This window comes from Acinonyx jubatus, chromosome C2, assembly GCF_027475565.1.
Source record: "Acinonyx jubatus isolate Ajub_Pintada_27869175 chromosome C2, VMU_Ajub_asm_v1.0, whole genome shotgun sequence".
In the NCBI taxonomy this organism is placed as follows: Eukaryota; Metazoa; Chordata; class Mammalia; order Carnivora; family Felidae; genus Acinonyx; species Acinonyx jubatus.
This window is the reverse complement of record NC_069384.1, coordinates 10410272-10433398: the sequence shown is the minus strand read 5'-3', so window position 1 is coordinate 10433398 and position 23127 is coordinate 10410272. Positions and strand designations below refer to the sequence as shown.

General features: G+C 48.3%; 1 protein-coding gene across 5 annotated transcripts in view; it reads right to left on the bottom strand.

Moving 5' to 3' along the window:
- RUNX1 (RUNX family transcription factor 1) overlaps positions 1 to 23127 on the bottom strand; it is a 254923-nt gene that overhangs the window by 70475 nt on the left and 161321 nt on the right. For all 5 annotated transcript variants that reach the window (XM_027041648.2, XM_027041646.2, XM_027041645.2 and 2 more), the window contains one exon: positions 19069 to 19225. In XM_027041648.2, coding sequence (XP_026897449.1) covers positions 19069 to 19225 — 157 coding nt within the window. The remainder of the gene's footprint in view (positions 1 to 19068; positions 19226 to 23127) is intronic.

Sequence of the window (23127 nt, the reverse complement as noted above, 5' to 3'; positions counted from 1 at the left end):
ACAGTGAAGCCTGCGATAAGAGGAACAATGACAAGTAACCACTGGATGCTGAAACCGGCTTCGTCCGGCCTGGCTTTGCAACCACAGTCATGGCTGACAGGCCAGGCTGCTCTCTAGGGAGGGGTGCTGAGGGGCCTAGAGCACTGGAGGAGCCCAGGAGGCCCGGCCCACAAGTTTATCTTCCCATCAGCTTCTCTTCTCTCTTGGAACCCAAAGAGGATCCCTTTTGGGCTTTAGGGATTTGCCATCTTTAGGACATCGTTCAAATGTGGCCAGGTGATACCCCAGATCACTTTTCCCCTTGGCATCTCGCTGAGGTAGGGGTGCGTGCAGGAGGGGCTGCTGGTCAGGCCTGGTGAGGAGGGCACGGCGATGTGGAGGCAGCACCCTGTTCAACTGCCCATCTTGGTCAAGGGAGCAAAGGCAACTATGGCCCAGGTGGCCCGTCCACGTGGTCCTCTGGGCCCTACGGCCATCCACCTTTTGTCAAGAACCTACAAGGTGGGAAGGCGCCTGGGTGGCTCAATCGGTTAAGCACCTGACTTCAGTTCAGGTCTTTATCTCCCGGTTCGTGGGTTCAGACCCTGCGTCGGGCTCTGTGCTGACAGCTCAGAGCCTGGAGCCTGCTTCAGGTTCTGTGTCCCCTCTCTCTCTGCCCCTCCCCTGCTCATACTCTGTCTCTCTCAAAAATAAATAAACATTAAAAAAAAAAAGACCCTACAAGAGGTATGGACCGTATTAAGACTGGATCCCACACCAGCTATTAGGACCTTCTCCCCGATGAGCCCCCACCCCGCGTTATTTCTTGCTCACTCTTCTCTCCCCCAGCTGGACTCACGGCCACGGGATTTCCACTCTAGGGTCTGTCTTCCTCCAGCCCCCTGGCCAGCCTGTCAAGGCTTCCTTGCTTTGCCCATCCCGCGCCCCCCCCCCCCCCCCACTGCTATGTTCCTGGCTTCAAAGTCGGGCTCGTGTTTCAGGCAGCCTCCCCACATCTGCCTCCAAAAGCGGTCTTTGACTTTGATGGGGACTGAACGGGTTTGTGGCTGTAAAAGCCCAAGGACAGGGATGGTGGTCCAAGACCACCATGCCTTTCTCAGAGGAAGGTGGCAAAGGATGAGGTGGCAGCAGGTGGCTTCAGGGTAGAGGGGGATTGAAATGGATTAAAAACAAAAAAAAAGACCTTGAGGACACAAGCAGTGAGTAATGACGTGGCCCCAGGGACCCAGCAGGTCTGGGCGCATGAGGGGCCGGGCTGCTCTTCCTTCCAGAGGCTTAGATACGAGTTCATGTAACAAACGATGTGACCTCTCTGGATCTCAGTCTCCTGAGCTGCAAAACAGGGAGCCCGGGGGTCGTGGGATACCCACAAGGTCACTTTCAACTCACGGTATCTTCTGAGGACGCAGCCCTCCCGGCGCCCATGTTCATGTGCATGTGTGTGCCTACGTGTAGCTGTGCCCCCGTGCGCCTCCCCCATCGCCTGTAGCGTCAGCACTTCAGAGTCCGTGAAAATACTGTATTACTTTTCTAGAGCTGCTGTTAACAAATTTCCACAAACCAACGGTGTGGGGCGGGGGGGGGGGAGGCTTAAAACAACTGAAATTTATTGTCTCATAGTTCCAGAGACCAGAAATCCAATATCAAGGTGTCGGCAAGGCCGTGCTCTCTCTGAAGGCTCTGGGGCAGAATCCTTCCTTCCTTGTCCCTGCTTCTGGTGCTCGCAGGCAAGCCTGGGCTTTCCTTGGTGTCCAAGTTCATCATTCAGCTTCTGCCTCTGCTGTCACGTGGCCTTTGTTCCCCTGTGTGGCTTCTGTCTCCAAATGCACTTTTCCTTATAAGGACACCAGTCATTGGAGTTAGGGCCCACCCTCGCCCGAGACGTCCTCACCTTACTTGATTACATCTGCAAAACCCCTATATCTACGTAAGGTTGCCTTCTGAGGTTCCCCGTGAACATGAGTTTTTAGGGAACATTATACAAGCTAGTTCAAACACCGAATGTCGTCAGAGTTCCGGTCTTGACATTATGACTAACAAGTTCTCTACAGGCACCTGTATATTTTACCCTCTGAAATGGTCCCACTCCCTTGGTAGCCCTAGTGAATCATCCTATCCCTTTTTTTAAACGTTTATTCATTTTGGAGGGCGGGAGGGGGGAACGCACGTGCCTACGAGTGGGGGAGGGGTAGAGAGAGAGGGAGAATCCCAAGCAGGCTCCGCACTGTCAGAGCAGAGTCTGACGTGGGGCTTGATGTCACGAACGGTGAGATCACCACCTGAGCCGAAATCAAGAAGTTGGACGCTCAACCGGCTTAGCCACCCAGGTGCCCCATACGATCATCCTAATCTTGATTTCCTAAATGACGACAAAGAATTAGTTTTTATAATATTGGCATTTTCAGATTTGTGTAGAACTTGCAACCTTTCACGCATTTTCCTCTATACTATTGCATTGGGTCCTCGGAATGGTCTCATGAAGTAAACAAGAGAGATTTTATTGTCCCTCGTCAACAGGTACCAGAGCCAAGGCTCGGGGAAATTCCGTAACTTGCCCCAAGTCACACAGCCTGTATACACAGCAGAACCCAGATCTCTCAGCTTTACACCCACTGTTCTTCACGTTGTCGTCAGGAAATCCCAAAACCCGATTTGCAATCTCAGTGACAGCAGCACTGGGAATCCAGACTCCTGGCATACTTCCCATGCTCTACCATTGCCCCAGAAAGCGAATGTAGCCCTCCTGACTTCACTATACCCACACTGTGCTCGACAGCTAACGTGAGCCTGGGTTATAGTTCAGAAGCAGCTTCTTACGGGGCTGAATTTGGGCTCCTGGCAGCCGAGCATTTAATGCCACCCGCCCCCCTCCCCGGGCAACCACAGACTGGCCTGCTTAATCGGGAATGAAATCCAACCAAGGTGAATACTTGTGAAATTGTTGCCCATAATTCTAACTCTATCATTTTATTTACGCCCATCGTTTTATGTGCAGTCACAAGAAATGTGACCATCCGTCCAGCAAGAGCCACTAGCTGGGGCGTTCTGGCCCCAGGAACGTGCTGTTCACGACGGTGGGGATATTCCGCTTGCTCCCCTCACAATGGGCTCTTGTTTACGGCTTTGAGCACCAGGACATCTGCTCATGACCTCATAGACGGAGGTAATAAGTGATGACACTTTGTTCACAGGTGTGTGTGACATTTTTCCACTCTGGGAAAACTCTGCCTTCGACTTCCTTGTGTTCTTCCGATCAGACCTGGCACCGAGCTTGATCACTGGCGAGAGTCGGCCAGTGGGCACCCGTGACTGCCGTTTCGAGCCTCGGGACCCCCCACGCGCTGCCCTTCACCACCTCCCGGCCCTTCTTGGCCGGCACCTGCAGTGGTGATAGCTGCCCCCCGCCCCCCGCCCCAAGAGCACACGCGCTGTTAGCCGGATTCCCTCATTAGAATGACCTATGGGCCTGGTATTTGAAGTACGTGGGTGTGGAGAGCGAAAGAGGCTCAAGTGTTTTTCTCAGCAGACTGTAGCCAGACGGGTAAGTCAGAGGAGAGCAAAAGAGAACAGACCGGCTAAATAACCGCCATCCCCGAAAGTGGCTCTGCAGGATCGAGTGCGGGCCTGGGAGGACGGTGCTGCCGTAGAGAGAGCTGATTCATTCACTCGTGTGGCCCGGAGAGGCTCGAAGGTTCCCTGCATCCCTGGCTTTGGTGCCAGGAGACGAGCAGAGGCCTTGGCGCCCCGAGGTGCGCTGCTCTCGGCTCCCGAGGGGACAGGCGGCAGGCTTGCAGGTGTCCCGTGTGGGGGTCCACGGTGGAGCGAGCGCCCAAGGGGCACACAGAGACCTTCCTTCTCCAGCTCACAGGGACCTAACTCAAACGGCAGCCTCAGCTCTGGCCAGTGGTCGGGTTCCAGGAGGAACCCGTTTAGAAGCTCAAACGCTAGGACCAAATGAGGAGGCAGGAGCTACACGACAGGGGATGGAAGGGTCGCCTTACGCTCAAAAGCTGCAAAAGATAAGGCACCGAGTATATAATCTGGTGGGCGAGGGCACACGCAGGGTGTGGGCCCTGAAGCCAGAAATGCCCGTTTCCGTATCTCTGCCACATGCTAGCCGCCTGACCTTGAGCAAGTCACTGAACCTCTCTGGGGCCCCAGCTTTGTCATCCGTAAAACGGGGGCGACACCAGTCTTTCCATCTCATCGTCTCATTATGCAAGTTCAATGAAGTAACGAATCAGCACATACTAGTTCAATTATCGTTAAAGACGTGAGCAAGGTGATTCCACGAAGACGGAGGTGTGGGCGATCCGGGGAGGAGGAGCTGGTGACGAGGCACGTCGAGGTCTGATGGGGTAGGTGGGTGCCGGGCAGGGGGCACCCTTGAAGCTCCACCTGTTTTCCCTAGGAGTCCCAGCAAACGGAGGCAGAGCACAGAGGGCAGCAGACAGGACAGCGGCCCGAGCCCCGCGGACACGTCAGGAAAACTGCACGTTCAACTGGAATGCCAAGTTCACTCCTGCCCCGCCAGCTGGAGGTCTTCGTGAGGCACAACTGTGGCTGGCTGATCCGCCTTATAAACAAGCTGGGCCAAATGCTCCCCGGCGACCATGTGTCGCCCCCCTCGACGCCAGTGTGTGCATCCGAGTGCCAGGACAAAACACTAACTGCTTTATTTAGTCGGGAAGGTCACGGGTGAGTCTTCCCCGACACTTTCAGGCGGCCCCACGTTTCCAGGCCTCGGGCTGCTGACCTCTGACAGCCACCTGTGGTCTAATAAAGCCGCAGCTGGACGCTGCAGTTCCTTGTGGCCCCAGCACAGACTCTGATTCCTCACCGCGTCTGAGAAGTAGTCAAACCTCAGGACTGCTCCCCAAGGGGCCGAGGGCGGGGAGGGGAAGACAGGGCGTAAAGGCCGCTCGAAATCGTTCCTCGCCCACGAGCGGAATAGCAGACGCAGAAGCTGGGGCCCTGTCACATCACGGCAGTGTCCTCCTATGCCAATGGTGTCAGGGGCAGCTCTCTCAGTCCTGTCCCGTTGTGACTGTCCCTCCCTGGGTTTGGTTCGTGGGTATAGCCCATCTGCCTGCATTGGCTCCTCGGCCGCTGGGCTGTGTTTCTGTCACTCTCCTTGGGGTAGGTTTGGACCTGAGACTCCTCTTCTCCTTTTTGGGCAGTTTCGCTGGGATGTGAAACTTGCCCTTTGTCACGCAAGGGAAGGCTGTCCGCATAGAGGGCCGTCGGCCGTGGGGGCCGGAAGGGGCAGGGGGCTGCGGGGACACACCGTCATGACATCTTTCACTTGCGTGGGCATCTCTGCGGGAAAACCGGCTGTGCTCACGAACTTTAAACACTTACGAGCGCAAGTAAAGAACAGTCAAACGAAGGGAAAAAAAATGCAGCTTTAGAAAAGCAAGAAAAGCCCGTGAAGGCTCAGGTTTTGCTCTTTGCAAATTCTGGAAATCCCAACAGATTCTGCAATGTTGCAGGAAGAGTTCTCCTTTCACTGTAGAGATTGTGCCGGGTCTATTTTTCATCAAGGATAACTAAGTATTAAAATTAATGCACCCTCAGATTCCAGGGGAAATCTGAACTGGGGGTATTTTCACAAAGCACTTTTTTTTTTTTTTTTTTTTTGAGAGAGAGCGAGCGAGCGAGCGGGGGAAGTGGGGCAGAGAGAGAGGGAAAGAGAGTATCCCAAGCAGGTTCCACACCCTGCCAGACGCGGGGTTCCATCTCATGACCATGTGATCATGACCTGAACCGAAATCAAGAGTCTAATGCTCAACCGACTGAGCCACCCAGGTGCCGCACATTAAACATTTTTAAAAGATGCTTATTTATTTATTTTAAGAGAGAGAGAGAGAGAGAGAGAGCATGCATGCAAGTTGGGGGAGAGCCAGAGAGAGAGAGAGAGAGAGAGAATCCCAAGCAGGCTCTCCGCCCATCCCACTGTGGGGCTCGATCTCACAAACCATGAAATCATGACCTGAGCCATAATCAAGAGTCAGACGCTCAACCAGCTGAGCCACCCAGGCGCCCCCTACACACAAAGCATTTTTAATTTACATTTCTTACGTTTTCCACTGGAACAGCCGAACAGCCAGAGTTCATGCTTTTGCTCTCATCCATTTCCTCATCTAAACACCACTATTTTTGACAGGGGAGCTGTCAAATGATTTACATGAGGATTTCTGGATAGGGTACAAATCCTTCAAGTCGCACCGAATTTCCTACTTTCTCTAAGTTGAACTGAAATGAAGACGTCCGTGTGTATCCACATGCAGGCAAAGGGCCCTGTGTGTTTGCAGATGTGTTGATCTAAGGTAAGGGTACCTGCATCCACACGGGCAGAATGCAGACGGGGGGCCCATGCTGCTGGTGCCCCCCCCCCCCCCGAGTCTCCTGACATGGACTTCGAACATAGAACTCAGTTTTCCATAAAAAACAGCATTTGGGGGGGAGGGAGGGAGTGACGGATTGTTTGAAAAAAAGCATTGTTTTACGTACAGAAAGCCGAAAACGTGCAGAGCATTTTCTCTGGAAATCTCCTCTGGAAGTCGAGGACAGGGGCAGCATTTTATTCATCTTTGTGTCTTGTTCCGAGGCAATAAAAAAAGGTTTGATCACTGGATCAGTGAATTATCCCATAAACTTTCAATCTGACAGCTGGTTCTTTACGGCGTCCGATTTCACTTTGAAGGCGTGGCTTTCCTTTTTCGTGGCACCGGTGTGAGCTCGGCCTGACCAGGGGCATGGATGGGCAAGCCTTCTTCTTCCTGGAGAATATTTACCCAACCCCAAGGCGCCACGACACTCATGTGACTTTGCATTCCTTTCCCCGGATTTCACGGTCCCTCCACGATCTTCCCTTTTCTTTTGGTGTCACGGTTCCCGGGCATCTTGGTGGAGGAATCAAGTTTTAATCCTTTTAGCCCAAACACTTCCAAGACCCTGAACTGCGGCCGGGGGAGCCCTCTGGTTGGTGACCCAAGTCCCCCAGGGGAAATCGAGCCAGAGGCTTACATAGCGGGCAGGTGATCAAAGTAGCCTCGTCCTAGCCCTGACTCTGATAGTGCGATGGCCGGCTGCCTCAAGGATACAGCCCAACCCCTCACGGTGCTTCAGCAGAGACCCAGGAGTGGACATTTAGAAGGGAAGGCAGCGCTGGGGTCCTCCATTCTGCCTCCAGCCTTTCAGACCCCACAGCGGCTGCTTCCGGGAAGGCAGGTGGCGTGGCGCCTGAAAGAAGGGAGAAGCTCCAGGCAGGACTGGGGGTGTGGCAGGCAGGGCCCGGCAGGAGCGGACTCTGGGGACAACGACATTCACCAAATAGGATATCTACAAACTGGGTATGCACACGTCCGAGGCTGCCTGCGGGCAGACATGGCAGTTTTCGGTCTCGAAGGCCCCAAGCCTCCTTTCCCTTTCTACATCTGCAAGCTGCCTATCTTTCTGCACTTTGTACCTGCTGATGTCAAGTCCCTGCCTAAAAGCATGTGGGTGGTTCTCCCTTTCCCTGGGACCAGGCCCAAGTCCCAGTGTGGATGGAGGTCCAGGCCTTGAGCCGCTCTCTGGGTCTCATCCTCCTCCAAAGCCCTCCCCACATGGCCACTGGAGCATCTTCTGGCTCCTCCACGGGCAGGTGTTCTTGCCCGCCCTGTTTTCTCTGCTCGGACACTCTTCTTGGTGCCTTCACCTGACATCCTGAAATGTCTCATCGGAGACGGCAGTTTGTCCGGGAAGACAAACTTCACTAGGTTCTGCGCGACTGCTCATCTGCTTGACTGTTGGCCCCTCGCTAGCTCCCAAAGGCTGGGGCTTCTCTTTGGCTGATCTTTGTATCTCCAGTGGGGACCCAGTGCCTGGAACACAGTAGGTGCACAATGCATATCCGATGAATGGATGAATGGATGAATGGGGGAATGAACGAAGTGCCCTCATTAAATGACCTCCGGGCGTGGGGGTGAAGTCTCAGAAAAAAGCAACGGACCCTCTACTTCCCACACTGGAAGCGTCCGAAGCCTGTGCGAGACTTACCAATTAAAACCGAGAACACAAGGTCCACCCCATGTCAAAAAATCCAGCCAATGTCTGGAACGATTATACTACTGTTATTGTATTTACTTATGAATGTTTGTGAAACTCCCGCTGTGTCTCAGGCACTCTCGTTTTATGAGGTTCTTAGCAGGATAAAGGAATTCCTCGCATCCAGAAGCAAGAGTGGAAAACAGCCTCCTTCCTAAGTGTCTGATTCAGGGACTCAGGTGCTGACCTGCTCTTTTCCCACCTCCCTCCGTGCTTCTCACGGCAGAGGGAAGGACATGCCCGGGGAAGCGGGATCTCGTCTTCCTGAGTCCTGCCACACCCACATCATCTTGTTCCCATCATCCGGACACCCTTCGAGGCGTGCGTGGGAGGCACAGCCACGCCCACTGTACAGATGGGGAGACTGAGGCCAGCACAGCTTAGCGAGCCCCGCAGGCCTCGGACCATGCCGCGCTACCTCCCGTGGACCCACAGAATCACAGTGAACAGACGTGTGGGTTCTAGGTTGCCCCTGTAAATCAGAGGCACACTGACTGGGAAGCAATGGCTTCGGTGTAATGCAGAGCCCGTGGATTTGGACAGAACGTGAGGCGAAGTAAGATACTTTGCCAAGCAATAGCCAGATTAATTAATTCTCCATTTATAGATGGCCAAAAGAAAGTGCACGAACGTTCGCTTGCAGTTTCTAAAAATGCTGTGATACAACCTTAAAATGGCTCCCGGTGGAACAGCCAGCATGTCCTTAAGTACGGTCCAAGTCCAAGGCAAGCCGCCGTGGTACTACTATAAAACTCCCCAAACTTGGGTGGAGTCAGCAATTACCGTGCAGGAAGAATGTGACGCTCCTGGGTGCCAGCCTGTGGAGCCCAGCGACAGGACAAAGGGATTATTCTGCTTCATCGTGAAAATGCAGTGTTTATTGTTAAAATACGGTGGGGAATTAAAGAGGCATGTATGAATCCTAAATATTTGCATGCCATTAATGTTTGCACAAAAGACTTGGAATGGCTAAGTTGGGAGAACTTCTTTTCCCATGAAAAACGTGCCTCAAATTACAGCGCATATTTAATTCCGCCTCCGCCACCGCTCATCTGAGATCTCAGGGCCCGCTGCGTATAACTCTTTCGCGACCCGAGACCTCCACGCGGCCGGCGAGCAAGGGGAAGGGTTGATGTCCCTCCTGGAAAACTCGTCCACTTGGATAAACAAAACAGCAGGTCCCCGTGGCTGTCGTTTGTTACGAGCTCACAGAGTTTCCATCATCTGCTCTGCAGAGTTCCTGTCACTGAAGCACATCTACCGAATGCGAGGCAGTGACTCCTGCCGTGTGTCCCTTGTGTCAGGACATCCTCCCTGCACCCACCCCCGCTCCCAAGGACAGAGCCAGAATCAGGCTCAGAAAGGTCAAGTGACTTGCCCACGGATGCACAGCTCCGTGCCAGCGTTCTGCACCCGGGGCGATCCCCTCCCCTCCCACCCCCGCCCCCAGTGGCACTTGGTGACACGTGCAAACATTTGTGGCTGTCACAGTTGGGAAGGGAGGGGCTACCGGCTACTGGGGCGAGGCCAGGGATACTGCTAACCATCCGACAACACCCAGGGCAGCCCCACAATAATGAAAACTCAGCCCTAGATGCTGATAGTATTGAGGGTGAGACACCTTCCTCAGCCGAGAATCCAGAAAAGTCCGTGCACTAACCACGAGGCTGTACTTCCCAAAGAGTCCGGGAGCCGTCACTCGCCGGAAGACGTTTAATGAGACTCCGCTCTGTGCCAGGCACTGAGGATACCACACGGTGCTTTTCTAGAGCAGGCTCAGATCTTTTAGGTTTTTGAAAATTCTTGGGGGTCCACCTCTTGGGAGCGCCAGGCACATCCTCCCGTCTTTTTCGTGGTGCTTGGGTCTCAGTTACCCCCGCAGTGTCCCCGTGCATGCCACAGCTGTTCTTGAGCTCTTTCCCCGGCGACCTTCACTCCAAGCACATGGGCTCGGCACGGCCCCCAGCGCAGATACTGCCCGTGAACTCCCATTTCGGTAGCCAGCTATCTCCAATTATTTGACATGCCACAGATCTCCACGCTGAATCTGGGGGATGGTTGCTTAACTGGGGGGAGCCTAAAGGGGAGCGTCCGTGGGGCAGGAAAGGTAAGAGTGGGGGTTTCCACGCAGGGCTAAAGCAAGCCAACGGAAACCAGGGAAAGCACTCCCGGCAAAACTTCTTTGAGAAATTCAGCCTGCAGCCGACGCGACCTTGATGCAGTTAAGAACCCCTTCAGATGTTTTTCAAATCATCTTTCCCTGAATCTCAGGATGGGAAACAAGTGAGAGCAGAACTAATGTTGGGGCAGGTGGGAGAAAGTTCTGGAAGAGACCCACCTGTCTGTCTGTGGTACCTGGGAACCCAGGGCCATCTCAGAGACGGCCAGCAGATTGGGCCCCTTCTCTGCTGCTTTACGTGTTTCCTCCGTTTTTTTTTTTTTTTTTTTTCTTTCCCAAGGTGTGCAGACCAAGCCCTTTCTGGTGTCTGTCAGTGATGCATGCCAGGACTTTGCTTTCAGCACTTTTTAGTTCAAGGGGACACTAGCCGTTCACACCGATTCATGTTCCCAGAGTAGTGGATCTGTGGTCCCGGACCGCAGCACTGTGCGGGTGGGGGTGCTGAGCACTGAGAAGCCAGCAGGGTACTTTCACTGGTTCCCAGTCCCTACACCTGTGGGACACTCCTGAGGGACCGGCTGCAGTATGGGGACTCTTCCAGGAAGAGCTTCTCCCGCCATGTGGCCCCACACGCAGCCACTCCTGGCCTCCACACGTCCCCCTGCCCCCCGGGGACGTTCATGTTTGGAGATGGGGCCGATGTATGCATCTAGAACACCCGTAGGTTTTCATTTTTAAAATAAGACTTTACTATTCAGTGATGTTTCCGAATTTTATTTTTTTTACTCTCTGTGAGCTTTTGAATGTAAGTTTGTCATGTATTTTGGGGAGAGGCAGAAAGTGTTGGGGGTAGGGGGTAAGGGAGACATTTTGCCACTTCTCATGAATGAGTGTGATGCTGGATGAGTGTTCTCAGTCTCAGCACTACTGACGTTTCAGACACGTGACTCCATTGCCAGTGTGTGTGGGGGGGGTGGGGGATGGGGTGGTGGGTTAGCCTGTCCACCGCAGGGTGTGGGGCCCCATCCCTGGCTTCCACCCACTAGAGGTTACCAGCACATCCCCGTGCCAGTGGCGACAGCCAAAAATGTCTCCAGATGCTACCGAGTGTCCCATGGGGGTCAAAACCACCCCAGTTGGGAACGACTGAGTGAGCCCATCATCAAAATGGATAAGCAGAAAGACGGATAAAATACCGACTGTGGCCTGCCCTGAGGTTTCCAAAGGCATGACGAAGACAGAGCACCTGGAAAGACCCAGCAGTGTAGGCACTGGAGATACACCACTCAAAGGGGCAGCCAGAGCCGTATCATGGCATGAGTTTAGATCGGCTTCTCATTAATTACAAATAAATAGGGCGCCTGGGTGGCTCAGGCGGCTAAGCATCCGACTTCGGCTCAGGTCATGATCTCACGGCTTGTGGGTTCAAGCCGCACGTCGTCGGGCTCGGTGCTGACGGCTCGGAGCCTGGAGCCTGCCTCGGATTCTGTGTCTCCCTCTCTCTCTCTGCCCCTTCCCTGCTCGCTCTCTGTCTCTCTCTCTCAAAAATAAGTAAACATTAAAGAATCAAAAACATTAACAGTAAATAGATACTGACTGTACTCCACATAATAGTTTCAAGTAGAATGAAGGAAAAACAACCGTAAAGACCCAAAACCAGTGCCTTGAGCGAGCTGGAATGTTTCCACCTCCCAACGGGCCCATCCCTCGTCGCCTCGTCTGCCGAGATCTGATAAGCACACAGATCACCAGCTGAGCTCAAACGCCCATACTCCTGTGCAATGCCTTCGAGCGAGCCACGGAAAGTCTCCTTTGTTTGCATAAGGTGACTCAGTTAGGGCCACACAGCACCCTGAGAATGCCCGCCAGCACTCCCATTAACCAGACCCAGGAGTTTCCTTGGGTCAGGAGGCTGCGGGAGGTGGAACAGTCTACGGCTGACGCCACCCACACATCCTTAATGACGGTCTGAAATCTCGAGGTAAAAGCAGGGATTCATCTAAGTTGAAAAATCAACAGGAAATTTGCTTCCATCTTCTTTGAGAAGCACAGCGTTTAAGTAGCTTCTAGACGCACGCTTCCACACCAAGGACATCGCAAGACACCCGTTCTGGCTCCAGCAGCTGAGAAAGGCCAAGAGCCTCTCCAAGAAGGATGTGGGGATCACTTCGTGACTTACGGGTCCTCGACCCCCGGAAACCCTCACTAGAGGAAGTTCTCCGACAACACGTGGAGCTCCTGCGTGGCATCTGTGCCCGACAGAGGCTGGGGACACGCTCGAGTCCCAGATGAGCGCGGGGCAAAGCGCACGCCACGGGGAGCTCCGTTCGGAACACAGACCGAACGTACCTCTGCCGAGCGAGGACTCACATCGGAACTGCTGTGGTGATGGGGGCCAGGCGCTGCCTGAAGTCCAACTAATGTGTGTATATGAAAATGTTTTTCTTTTTTTGGTTTCTTTATTTTCGAGAGAGAGCGCAAGTGGGGAAGGGGCAGAGAGAGAGGGGACAGAAGATCTGAAGCAGGCTCTGTACCGTCAGCAGTGAGCCTGATGCAGGGCTCAACTCAAGAGCCGTGAGATCGTGACCTCCACCGACTGAGCCACCGACAGGTGCCCCTACAAAAATACACATCTTGAAGAGCCGCGATATGTCCCCCACGCCCCGACAGTGAGTCGGCACATTTGGAAGTATTCACAGGCAACCCATTCAATCTACGCTGCTCATTTATTAATTTTTGGTAATCGCATCCTTTAGCATGCATGTAGTGCCAAAGATAATTTGGTCCAAGAAGGCTTTTCGGTGGGGCTACACGGGCACACGCCCGCACACACACGCACGCACACACAGGCACGCACTGACTGAAAGCCCAACAGATCCTTCAGAAACACATAACCTCTTCATACTGACAGGACGTGACTGTTTATAAACACCCCCCGAGTGATCCGAACTCGTTTTATAATCATCAACAGAAAGCAAACAGTCAGACAGTATATTCTCTCTCTTTTCCGACAAGTAATTTTTCTTTTTCAAAAGGAAATAATAACACAGAACATGCTCTTCCCTCACCAATCTTCTCCGCCCTCTCCTGCCCCTCGCCAACCGGCACAGAAAGAAAATACAAAACTGATTTATTAGAACCAGAGCAGCGTCGCGGCCGTTGGCCGGACCGCTGTTTATGTCTATAATGCTTGCCGCTGAAACAGGAAGCTCTAAAAATCATTCAACCATTATTTGTCTCGGAGGCGCTTGCTGATTGAGAGTCCCCTGTCCCCACCAAAAAGAACTGCCTTGGCCGAACGCAAGCTGGCTGGCACGGAAGGGGTGGAGGGCGGGTGAAGTCCAGCGTCTGCCCACCAGCTCTGCAATATTGCTCAGGCCATTCACTTCAATTTCAAAAAACCGTCTGACCCTATCAGCAACGTCTGGCACTTTGTAACACCAGCAAGAGAACCATGAAGACATGAATTCTGAAACTCTATGCCTCAGGCATAAGCAGCTTCCAAGAGGGCTTTTCTCCTTGGTCCCTGCCACGTCTTAACAGGACAAGGACCACCAGTGGTGATAGTGGTGGGGGTGCTGATGGGAGGGCGGGGGAAGGAAGGGAGCAACTGGCTTTAAGAAAGTGTTGCTACCCCTTTTATTGGCAAATGTGAAACAGAATGAGAGAGCTGATCTCTAAAGATGAATTCCAGGGGCGCCTGGGTGGCTCAGCGGGGTAAGTGTCCGACTCTTGGCTTCGGCTCAGGTCGTGGTCTCACAGGTCGTGAGTCGGAGCCCCGCATCGGGCTCTGCGCTGCCGGTGCGGAGCCTGCTTGGGATTCTCTGTCTCTCCCTCTCTCTCTGCCCCTCCCCTGCTCGTGCTCTCTCTCAAAATAAATAAGTAGACTTAAAAAAATTAAAAAAAAGAAAAGATGGATTCTACATCAGATCATGGACACGAGCTTTCGGCCTGTCGTCTAAAGGAATTATTTGCTAGGGCTTTGCAGGGCTTGGTGTATCAGAAGTTAAGTCTTTTTTTTTTTTTTTTTTAATCCATATTTGCCCACAGTGAAGTCTGAGAGCAGATTTCAGTGTGTGTACATGTATATATATGCTCATACACATATTCAATATATATATACTAAACATATATATACTTAGTATGAATATAAATATACATAATATATAATTTTTAAATGTAAATCAATAGCAACTGAGAAAAAAAGGGGAGAATGGGAGAGTTGATTTGAATACACCTCGTGTCTTTTTTTATATTTTCTCCAGGAGATCTGATTACCAGCTTATTATCTTGAATGTTACCCATGGAACAACTCGGGGGTTGTCAGATAAATTTTTCCTACCCCTCTTAGAGGACTCTGTGATGCAAAGGAGAATGACTTGGGTCCTATGATAATATTGTGAATCATTCAGACCATTTCTTTCTCCATGAAGATGCCTCTCTTTTCGTTCAGGATATCAGGACAGTTTATCCTCTCCTAAAGGTGCCTTCCTTTCACGTCAACCGCAGTCTTTCATTCATCTGAATGCAACCTCCTCATACTGTTCTCCAAATAATGTAAAATAACTTAAGAATGGAAGTGCCTTACGTAACAAACATTACATAAATACGCAATAACTCAGATAGTGACAGGGTAAATATTCTGCCTGGGAAGACATCCAGAGCAAGAACATAATGAAGGAATTTCATTTTATAAAAGCATTGGGAAGGGGTAACTGTTTTGAAAGTGGAGACTTAAGTTGCCAGGGAGGTCAACATACACATAAATTCCTCCAAGAAATTAAACCCCATTCTAACAGCCGAGAGAACTGGGGACCTCATGGGGGCTGAGCATGGGATCCACACTGCAGGGGTGTGGGGGAGTCCAGGCATTCACTGAGATGAGGCTCTGACAAAATGGGCCCCTTCCCCTTTCGAGGGACAGCACGTGTGCATACCTGATGGCCTTCAAAAGGTTTGGACCAGTAGTTCGAATGGGATCTATTTTCCTAATTATACAAACCAGGTCCTGGCTATAATAAAAACAGGTGTTACCAAAACACACAGGGTGCAAGAAGAATGCCTTGTCTGTTCGCTTATTTATATTCCAGTTATCTACTATGTGCAGCCCCGTGCTAGGCTGGCCCTCCAAGGCAAGTTTCAAATTCACAGATTCTTGGCTTGGGCCGGGGCGGTCCATGGATCCCCAGAAGGTGACCACAAATGAGCCTCGGCAGTCCTGGAAAACGAAACTGTGAGGGGGAAACTCCGCGTATAAGCGCATATGCGTATTTTTTTTTTCCCTTGGGAGAAGGCTTCCAAGGGATTTTCAAAACTTTCTGTGATGTTCCCAAAAGATTAAAAATCACACTCTTAGAAGTTAGAAGGAAATTTACACTGGATTCTCTTCCCTCGTTTATGATGTGGTTGATGATACGGTCTGGTAGATTTCGTCTTTGGTTCTAAAATGAATTCACTAAAGCCGGTATTCCCTGATTGATCAATTTCTTTCCAACTGACTATGTACTCCAACAGGGATGGAAGCACTCACAGACCTCATTGCTAAAATTTCTTAACTGTCTCTCAGCTGCAGCCACGCTATGCTTTCCTGTAACTGCAAATGTCAGTGATCCCTGCCTCAACTGCCCATGTAAACTGATGGAAGCGACTGTTAATTCACCTCGCCAAAGAGAACCTCTTTTGACCCTGAACTTCAATTTTCTGGAGGTGAGGGATGGTCCCAGAACTTGTGGTTAAGTGAAAGGTTCTGAACAACAACCTGTGTGCTCTGCATAACCTCTCCTCCCCTGGGAGCTGCTAACTCTTCTTCCATTGTAAAGGAAGAGTCCATTTCTATGGAGACACCAAATCGAAGGGAGAAACTCCCAAAAGGGAAGTATACCCTGAACGAGAATTTAAACTGGCAAGGAGCAAAAGGAGGGAAGGGGAAAAAGAAAGACGGTTCAGACTGCTGAAGCCTTCACCAATATTTTTTAGGGGCCAGTGTTGTCAGCAAGGCCTTAAAAGCCGGAAGGGCAGGTTTCCCCAGTTGCACTGAACTTGAGGTTAGACGTTGTGTGATCCTGGATATGAGCCAGCACCCAGACAGATCAGTTTTGTCGAACAGAGAAAAACCCTTCCACGTCCAACCTCTGGCGATTTCTGTGAGGTTTTCCAATCTGCATGGACTGGCAGCTGGTAAAAAGAAAAGGGAGTTTCTTTTTCTACCCTTCGTTTGGAGCTGAGCACCAAGCCCTTTTGAGAATCCATCGGATCTGTGCTGTTTGACAGAATGCGAAACTGGCACAGAAATGTTTGGACGAGCCAATAGCCAGGACCTTCTCGGCCACTGTGGTGTGTTGATGCCAATGACGTGTTTTCAGGCACATTTTCAAAACCAGAAAATGAAACAGTAAATAGCCTGAAGATCGCCTAAGAAAACGTAATGACACTTTTAAAGGACAAGATTCAGTGAGGAAGATTAAGGCTAATTGTCAAAATTAGTAGAATCATCTGCTCTCTTCGTAATGGGAAGCAAATTACAAAAAAAAAAAAAAAAAAAAAAGATCTGGCAGGCTTCGATGTTGACACTTCCACTCGAGAGAGTAAAATCAAGTTGTATTTTATAACTATGGAGAGACATAAGGACACAGAGTCAAACGGGGCCTTTTGACAGCCCGTTTCGTTTTGTAGTACTAAAAAAAAAAAAAAAAACACAAGCACACAAATAACTCAAGACCAACAATCTACAGGATAACCACAATTGGGTCAAATGTGTAATTAGGGCTCCTATATTTTGGATTGCTTATTATCTCGCATGGGAAGCGGAGCCCATTCCAAACAGATATTGTCCCTTTATGGCATTTTAATCGATTTTCTTGTTCCAGGTTATCAGAAGACAGCCCGGCCTTGGTTCCAGCTATTTCACTCTCTGGGTTTTATGCAAACTCTAGGGCATTCTGGCACGAATCAGGCAGCCAAGTGCAAACAATCCACACCTTGGGGAAACAGTTCACTGTTCCCCAAGTAAACACAATCACCTATTAGTCACCCACTCAAAACAGAAATGGCCAATGGGGGACAAGAGACCAGCCCTCGATGCCAGAAGAGGAAGCATGCTGCTTTCAAAATCTCATTCTTTATGAGCACCGACTAACTGCATACTGCCTCAAAGCCACTACAGCGCTGCTTGTGGGGAAATGTCACCGGCATGATCCGTTCAAGTTTCCCACACTTTTATAACCCAAACCCAACACGCAGACCCCCATAGACGCGCACCACGATAACAGGACTTTCTCTGGAAATGCAGTATCGTGAGACTCAGCCACCGTTCCTGATAATGCACATCCACAAGAATTGAAGTGAGATGGCGAGGGAGGCTGGCAGGCAGGCCCCAGACAATAGATAGGGCCTTTGTGTTTTATTGGCTTCTCACCTACTCGGCCAGCCACTCATCTGAAGCCTTCGAGATGTTTTCTAAACACACATCTCTGAATCATAATGTGAATTCCATTTACTGAAAGGCGGGGACTTTTAATATAACAAGTGAACCCATTTAATGACTTTATGCTTTTATACATTACAGCATCTCTCATGCTTTCCATAAGTGGATATAATTTTCTTTGCATTACCCTATTATTAACATAGTTAGTGTTATGAACATATGTATTCAATCATGTTATCTCTTTTTTTTTTTTCTTTCTCAACCTAGGATGCTATTTTAAAAATGCTCTGGACGGCTAAGATAGCAAAAATGATTGCCCCCAAAAGCAACACACCTTTACCCCTTCCCCTCTTTGACTAGTCAAACACAGATTTTCTTGTAGTTTGCAATGTCTTTATAAAGAGTAACGATTACTCTTATGTTTAAATGTCCATTGGTTATACTTTAATCTGTTTTTTAAATACAAGAGTCATCTACTGTTGTTCAGGCCCTTATCGTGACTTTTATTATATTCGAAATAACTTGTATGCATTAGGTTATTCATTACTATATCGTGAAAATGAGATTTTCAAAACAAACTCTCCTTCCTCTTCAATTAAACTTCTAGTACTTACTGCTATTTATAAAATATGACTTCAGTTCCCACAATGCAGAGAAAACACAATATTTGAAAATAATTGGAAACCAGAGGGGTTTACGGGCCAAAATTCCTCTTTCTGCTCTAATACTTCAGTAATGGGCACAGAAAAATAAAACACACAGAACAGTTCCTTTGGGTAATCCAGTCTTTAACACATTAGCACGAAAATGTTAACTGGGTCTGACCCCTCCCCCAAACAATAAGGCATCCAAATGACACGAAACAAGGAAGGTGGCAAAACGCCATCAAATCTACCAAACCAGAAGGATATCAACACCGTGTCTTCATATTTTGCCATAAAATGGTAAATTTGAAACCACATTTCAGTAACCATATATTGTATATCCCTTAAAACGATCAGAAGTGCTCATCTGAAACTTGGTCCCTTGTCACAGACAGCTCATGGAATCTAAGTTAGAGGCTTCTATTGTAGAGATTTTTGATAATTACCAAGTTGAGAACACCAGTTGTACGATCTCAGTTTCCATGATGGTGAGTTTTATATTTTTAAATTTTGGTGAGGACCTGAGGGATTTCCTTGAAGTTCACATTTCATGTTTTACATCTTCCAAAGCAGTTTTAAACCGGCTCAATAATAGAAGGCAACAATGAATCTTGAGAACATATTAAGTTTTAAATAAATATTTTTTAAAAGCTCGATGTAGTGATAAGAACAAGAAAGACTATTTCTAGGGGGGGGAACTTCCATCACGGAAACTTCTAGGAGGTTTTGAAATTTGGGTCTGTTGCCATGTAAATACTTGTGTTTCAAGTTCAGTTTTGACGGATACATACCTCGTCCACTCCGACCGACAAACCTGAGGTCATTGAATCTTGCAACTTGGTTTTTCATGGCTGCGGTGGCATTTCTCAGTTCGGCTGAGTAGTTTTCGTCATTGCCTGCCATCACAGTGACCAGAGTACCATCTGGGACATCCCCCAGAGCCACCACCTAAACACCAGCCAAGGGACAAACGCAGACATCAGAAATGTTACAAACGTTGGTGTCTCTGGTGTAGTAATTGCTCTAAAATTAAACGTATATTAAGTGATCCTTTTTAAGTTTGCAAAGGAATAGCAAAATGACAGAAAAGTTATTCATGGGAAGAATTTCTTTGAATTCCATTATGCAGAACTAAATATAAATTTTCAAGTCCTAAAACATTCATCTAATAAAGCCACATCAGGTCACATGGCACAGTTGGAAGGAGACTGAATGCGGCCAAGGCTCTGGAAAGCTGTGCCTTCTCACGGATGCAATCATCTTACTCGTGCACATCTGAGAAACGCAGTATCTTCTTTTTGTGACTATATAACCTAACCCATTTTTCGCTTGTCCAGACCTCCATCGATGGGCCTAACAGGGCCAACTTTGCTTTTAGGTGTTCAAACTTATTTCTGCCAAAATTGAATTCCATCATTACAACTGAATTGTTGACCATTCTTGAGGGACGCTGTCCCTCTGCAGGTCATCTTTGAGACCCCCTGCTCGCTTCTCTTATTCTGATTGTCAGTAGCAGGGAATTCTGGCAGGCAAAGGAAAAAAAAAATCAGAAGTGTATCCTTTATTACTAATTCCAAAATCAACAGACGTCAGAGAAGAGGGGCTCTCCCTGTTATGTACTGCTCTGAATTCAGGAGTGGAACTAGGTGGCATTTTTATATCTGTGGGTCCCCCAGACATGTCCACTGCATCCTGATAGTTGACTGAGGTTTTCCCCAAACCCAGCTGACCTTGAAGAGGAGTTCCGCTAACGTAATTGCATAGGAATGGATTTCCTAACAGGGCTGGTGAACAAGACTGGTAGATAAGTATTTTTGATACTCAGGTAATAAAAAAAGCAGTAATTTCCAAGGTAAAATGCTCTGAAGAGCGTGGTGTAAAGATGCTTTGTGCAGTAGTATCCCATCATTTGACCCTTCTAGAAACTATTTATTGGGGTTAGACAACTATTACCAGCTAAATTTCCATTGCTTCTATTTTTTTAAAGTGGTCATAGGACTTCCGATGAAAATACCCCAAGTTCTATCGTTTCTGATATTCCTCATGGTACTTTCTCAGTCAGTAGTGCATTTGTGTTAATCATGCCAATCATACAGTCGCTTTCTTCATACTGTGTTTGAGTTGGAACAGCAAAGAATTCTCTAGGGATTATTTCTTCCCTGTGTTTTCTACCCCTTCATTTTTACCCCATTTGGGGGTTAATACCTATATTTTCGACCCTCTTTTCCTGTCTGCAAAAAAGGCTGCCATAGGCTCCCTGATAGCAAAGCCATGGTTTCTCGAAATGCCCATCTTCGTGGCCTCCCCGTGTCATCCAAGTGACCCTCCATTGCTTTTGTGCCTTGGGATGCTTCAGCTCTTGGGCTCTGAGGAGTCTGGCAGGGAGGACAAGCCATCTCACCACAAGAGACTATGGGACCGGGAGAACCAGCCCACACAGCAGTAGGTAAGCACATTCTTCATTTGTCTTAGCACACTTGCTCTCTCAAACACCGTCTGGGCCTTTTATCTTTCTTTCTAATCCTTTCCATCCCAACGCTGGGCATGTTTTCTATGAAGGAGATTTAAAAACACAGCTATTTATTCCCCAAGCACCCTCTAATTAGATATTTAGTTCCCATTAGAAGCGTGTTTGTTGCCTTTTAATTAAGAGCAGTAATATGACAATTCCCTTTTGTTTCGAAAACATCATTGAACTAAATCTCCCTGATCAGTTATTTACTTGTTATTATTATTTTTTTTACCACTTTTTCTATTCCCACAAAACGTGCTTGCTTTATTCTGCTTTTTTCAGTCTCTTAAAAATTTTTCCACTTTTTTTTTGTCTTCACTATTTTCACTTCCCTCTGTAAAATTAGCTCACAGTGTTGAAATGCTCTCCTGGAACACATATTTTTACTTCCTCGTCCCCATCTCCCTGTGATGACCCGGCTTCTCTATTTTAATCCAACCTTCAGTAAGTATACAAGGACTGTATACTTAATTACATGGTTTTCAAACTCAATAATTCGCTCTTGGGGCAGAGTCTGTAAAGAGGTTGAAGTAAGTAAATCTTGTTGCATAGCTTCCCAAACGTATTCTAAATCACCTTCCTCCCCCTGGCTCCTCTCACGATGCTCCACGCCTGTACCTCTCTCATCTTTCCAAGACTATCTTTGTCAGTAATTTGGCAAACTTGTGAGACCTTCATCAAGTGGAAACAAATATAGAGTAAAATGATCATGGTGGCTAAATATGAAAAGGTTGTTGATGTTGGAATTTAAGACCAACAAAATTAGGAGTTTAACTCCTACCCCTGCCTTTCTAAAAAAAATGCAACAAAAGTCAGAGATATTTGGGTGCCTGAAGATCATTTATTTGGTCTTTTCTTGATCTCAGAGGGATTTTTTTTCTTTTTTCTTTTTGCTTTTGGCAGGAGGAAAGGGGAGAATATTAAATCCGGGGAAATTACAGTAATAACGTATAACATCTAATTGTTAACAAGCCTACTTAGCCTAGATAAAAAAAATTAAAAAATTAAAACTAACACGTCTGCTAATTTTATACAGATTGTGTCACTGATAGGCAATAAGGAGAGAATTAAAAAAAAAAATCTAACTTCAAATAGAAAGAAAGAAGGAACTGGAATGAAAAGCTATAAACAATAGGTAAGGAAACACAAACATTTACATTTAACACAGACCAAACAGACAAGAAGGGACTTGCTGGCCAAAGGATATCTCATATTTTGTTTTACTTCTCTGTTTTTAAAGTATCAGGAAGTTGGGCAAAATATCAGCCCTCCTAGGTACTCTAGTGGATCTCCCCACACCGCTCTTGGCTGGCCTGCTCACACATTCAGACTGGCATTTTAAACAACTCTAATTAGGTTGAAATTACAGTTACAATTCATTTATTTCAAATCCCTTAATTTTCCAGAGTTTCAAAGAAAGCTGTGGAGTGGAACCCAGAACTCAGCCAAGATGACATTTAATGCATGCCCAGGGACTGAAGTCTTGCCGATAGAAACATGACTTCTTTCTTTCTTACAGAAAGTATATGACTATTAGCATCCAAAGCCTCTGAACTTGTTGAAGGCATGTTTATGCCTTCGGACCCTGGTGAGCCAGGGCCTAAACAGACTGTAATATTGCAGTATTAAAAAAAAAAAAATCCTAAGTCATCTAAATAGCTTTTTTAGGCTGCTTCTGTAAGTAGTGGGTAACACGTAGCAAATTTAAGATTTTCACAGTAGTAAAATATGTATCTTTTCTATGCTAAAAAATAAAGGTGTTCCATGGGAAAAATGAAGGGGGGGAGTTACAGTTTTGGGGTCCAGGACAAGCAAATAGGCATATCTTAATCTATTTTAAGGAAACTTCGTAATCTGAAGTCTCCCTTCCATTTCAAACTTAAAGCAGGGAATTTACACATTGGATTTCGGAAGGCTAGTAAAGAATCACTTACATGCTCTTTTCATCAATACCATCAGACTTTATCATTGGTTCACATTTTCTCCTCCATATTACAGGGAAAACAATCATTCTTTACTGATTAACTTCTTAAAGAGATTGTCTGGGGCTTATTTAAAATCCACATTTTAAAGTAATAATGTCTACGGAAACTCTCTGGGAGGAAGGTAAGTGGCTACGTGGAGAGTGGAGCCAGGGATACACAGGGAGTCAACTGGGAGGGAGTCACGTTTTGAAGGCTAGCTTGCTCTTCCCCCCTAACCTTTGGGCTCCTTTCCTCGCTGAAAATTCTGTCTGCTCCTTCGGTTGTGCAGGGAGCAGGCTTCCTCCAGGAAGAGGCCTCTCTTGATGGGGACGCAGTGGTGACAGATACTACTCAAGTGGCTACATTTCTGCAAC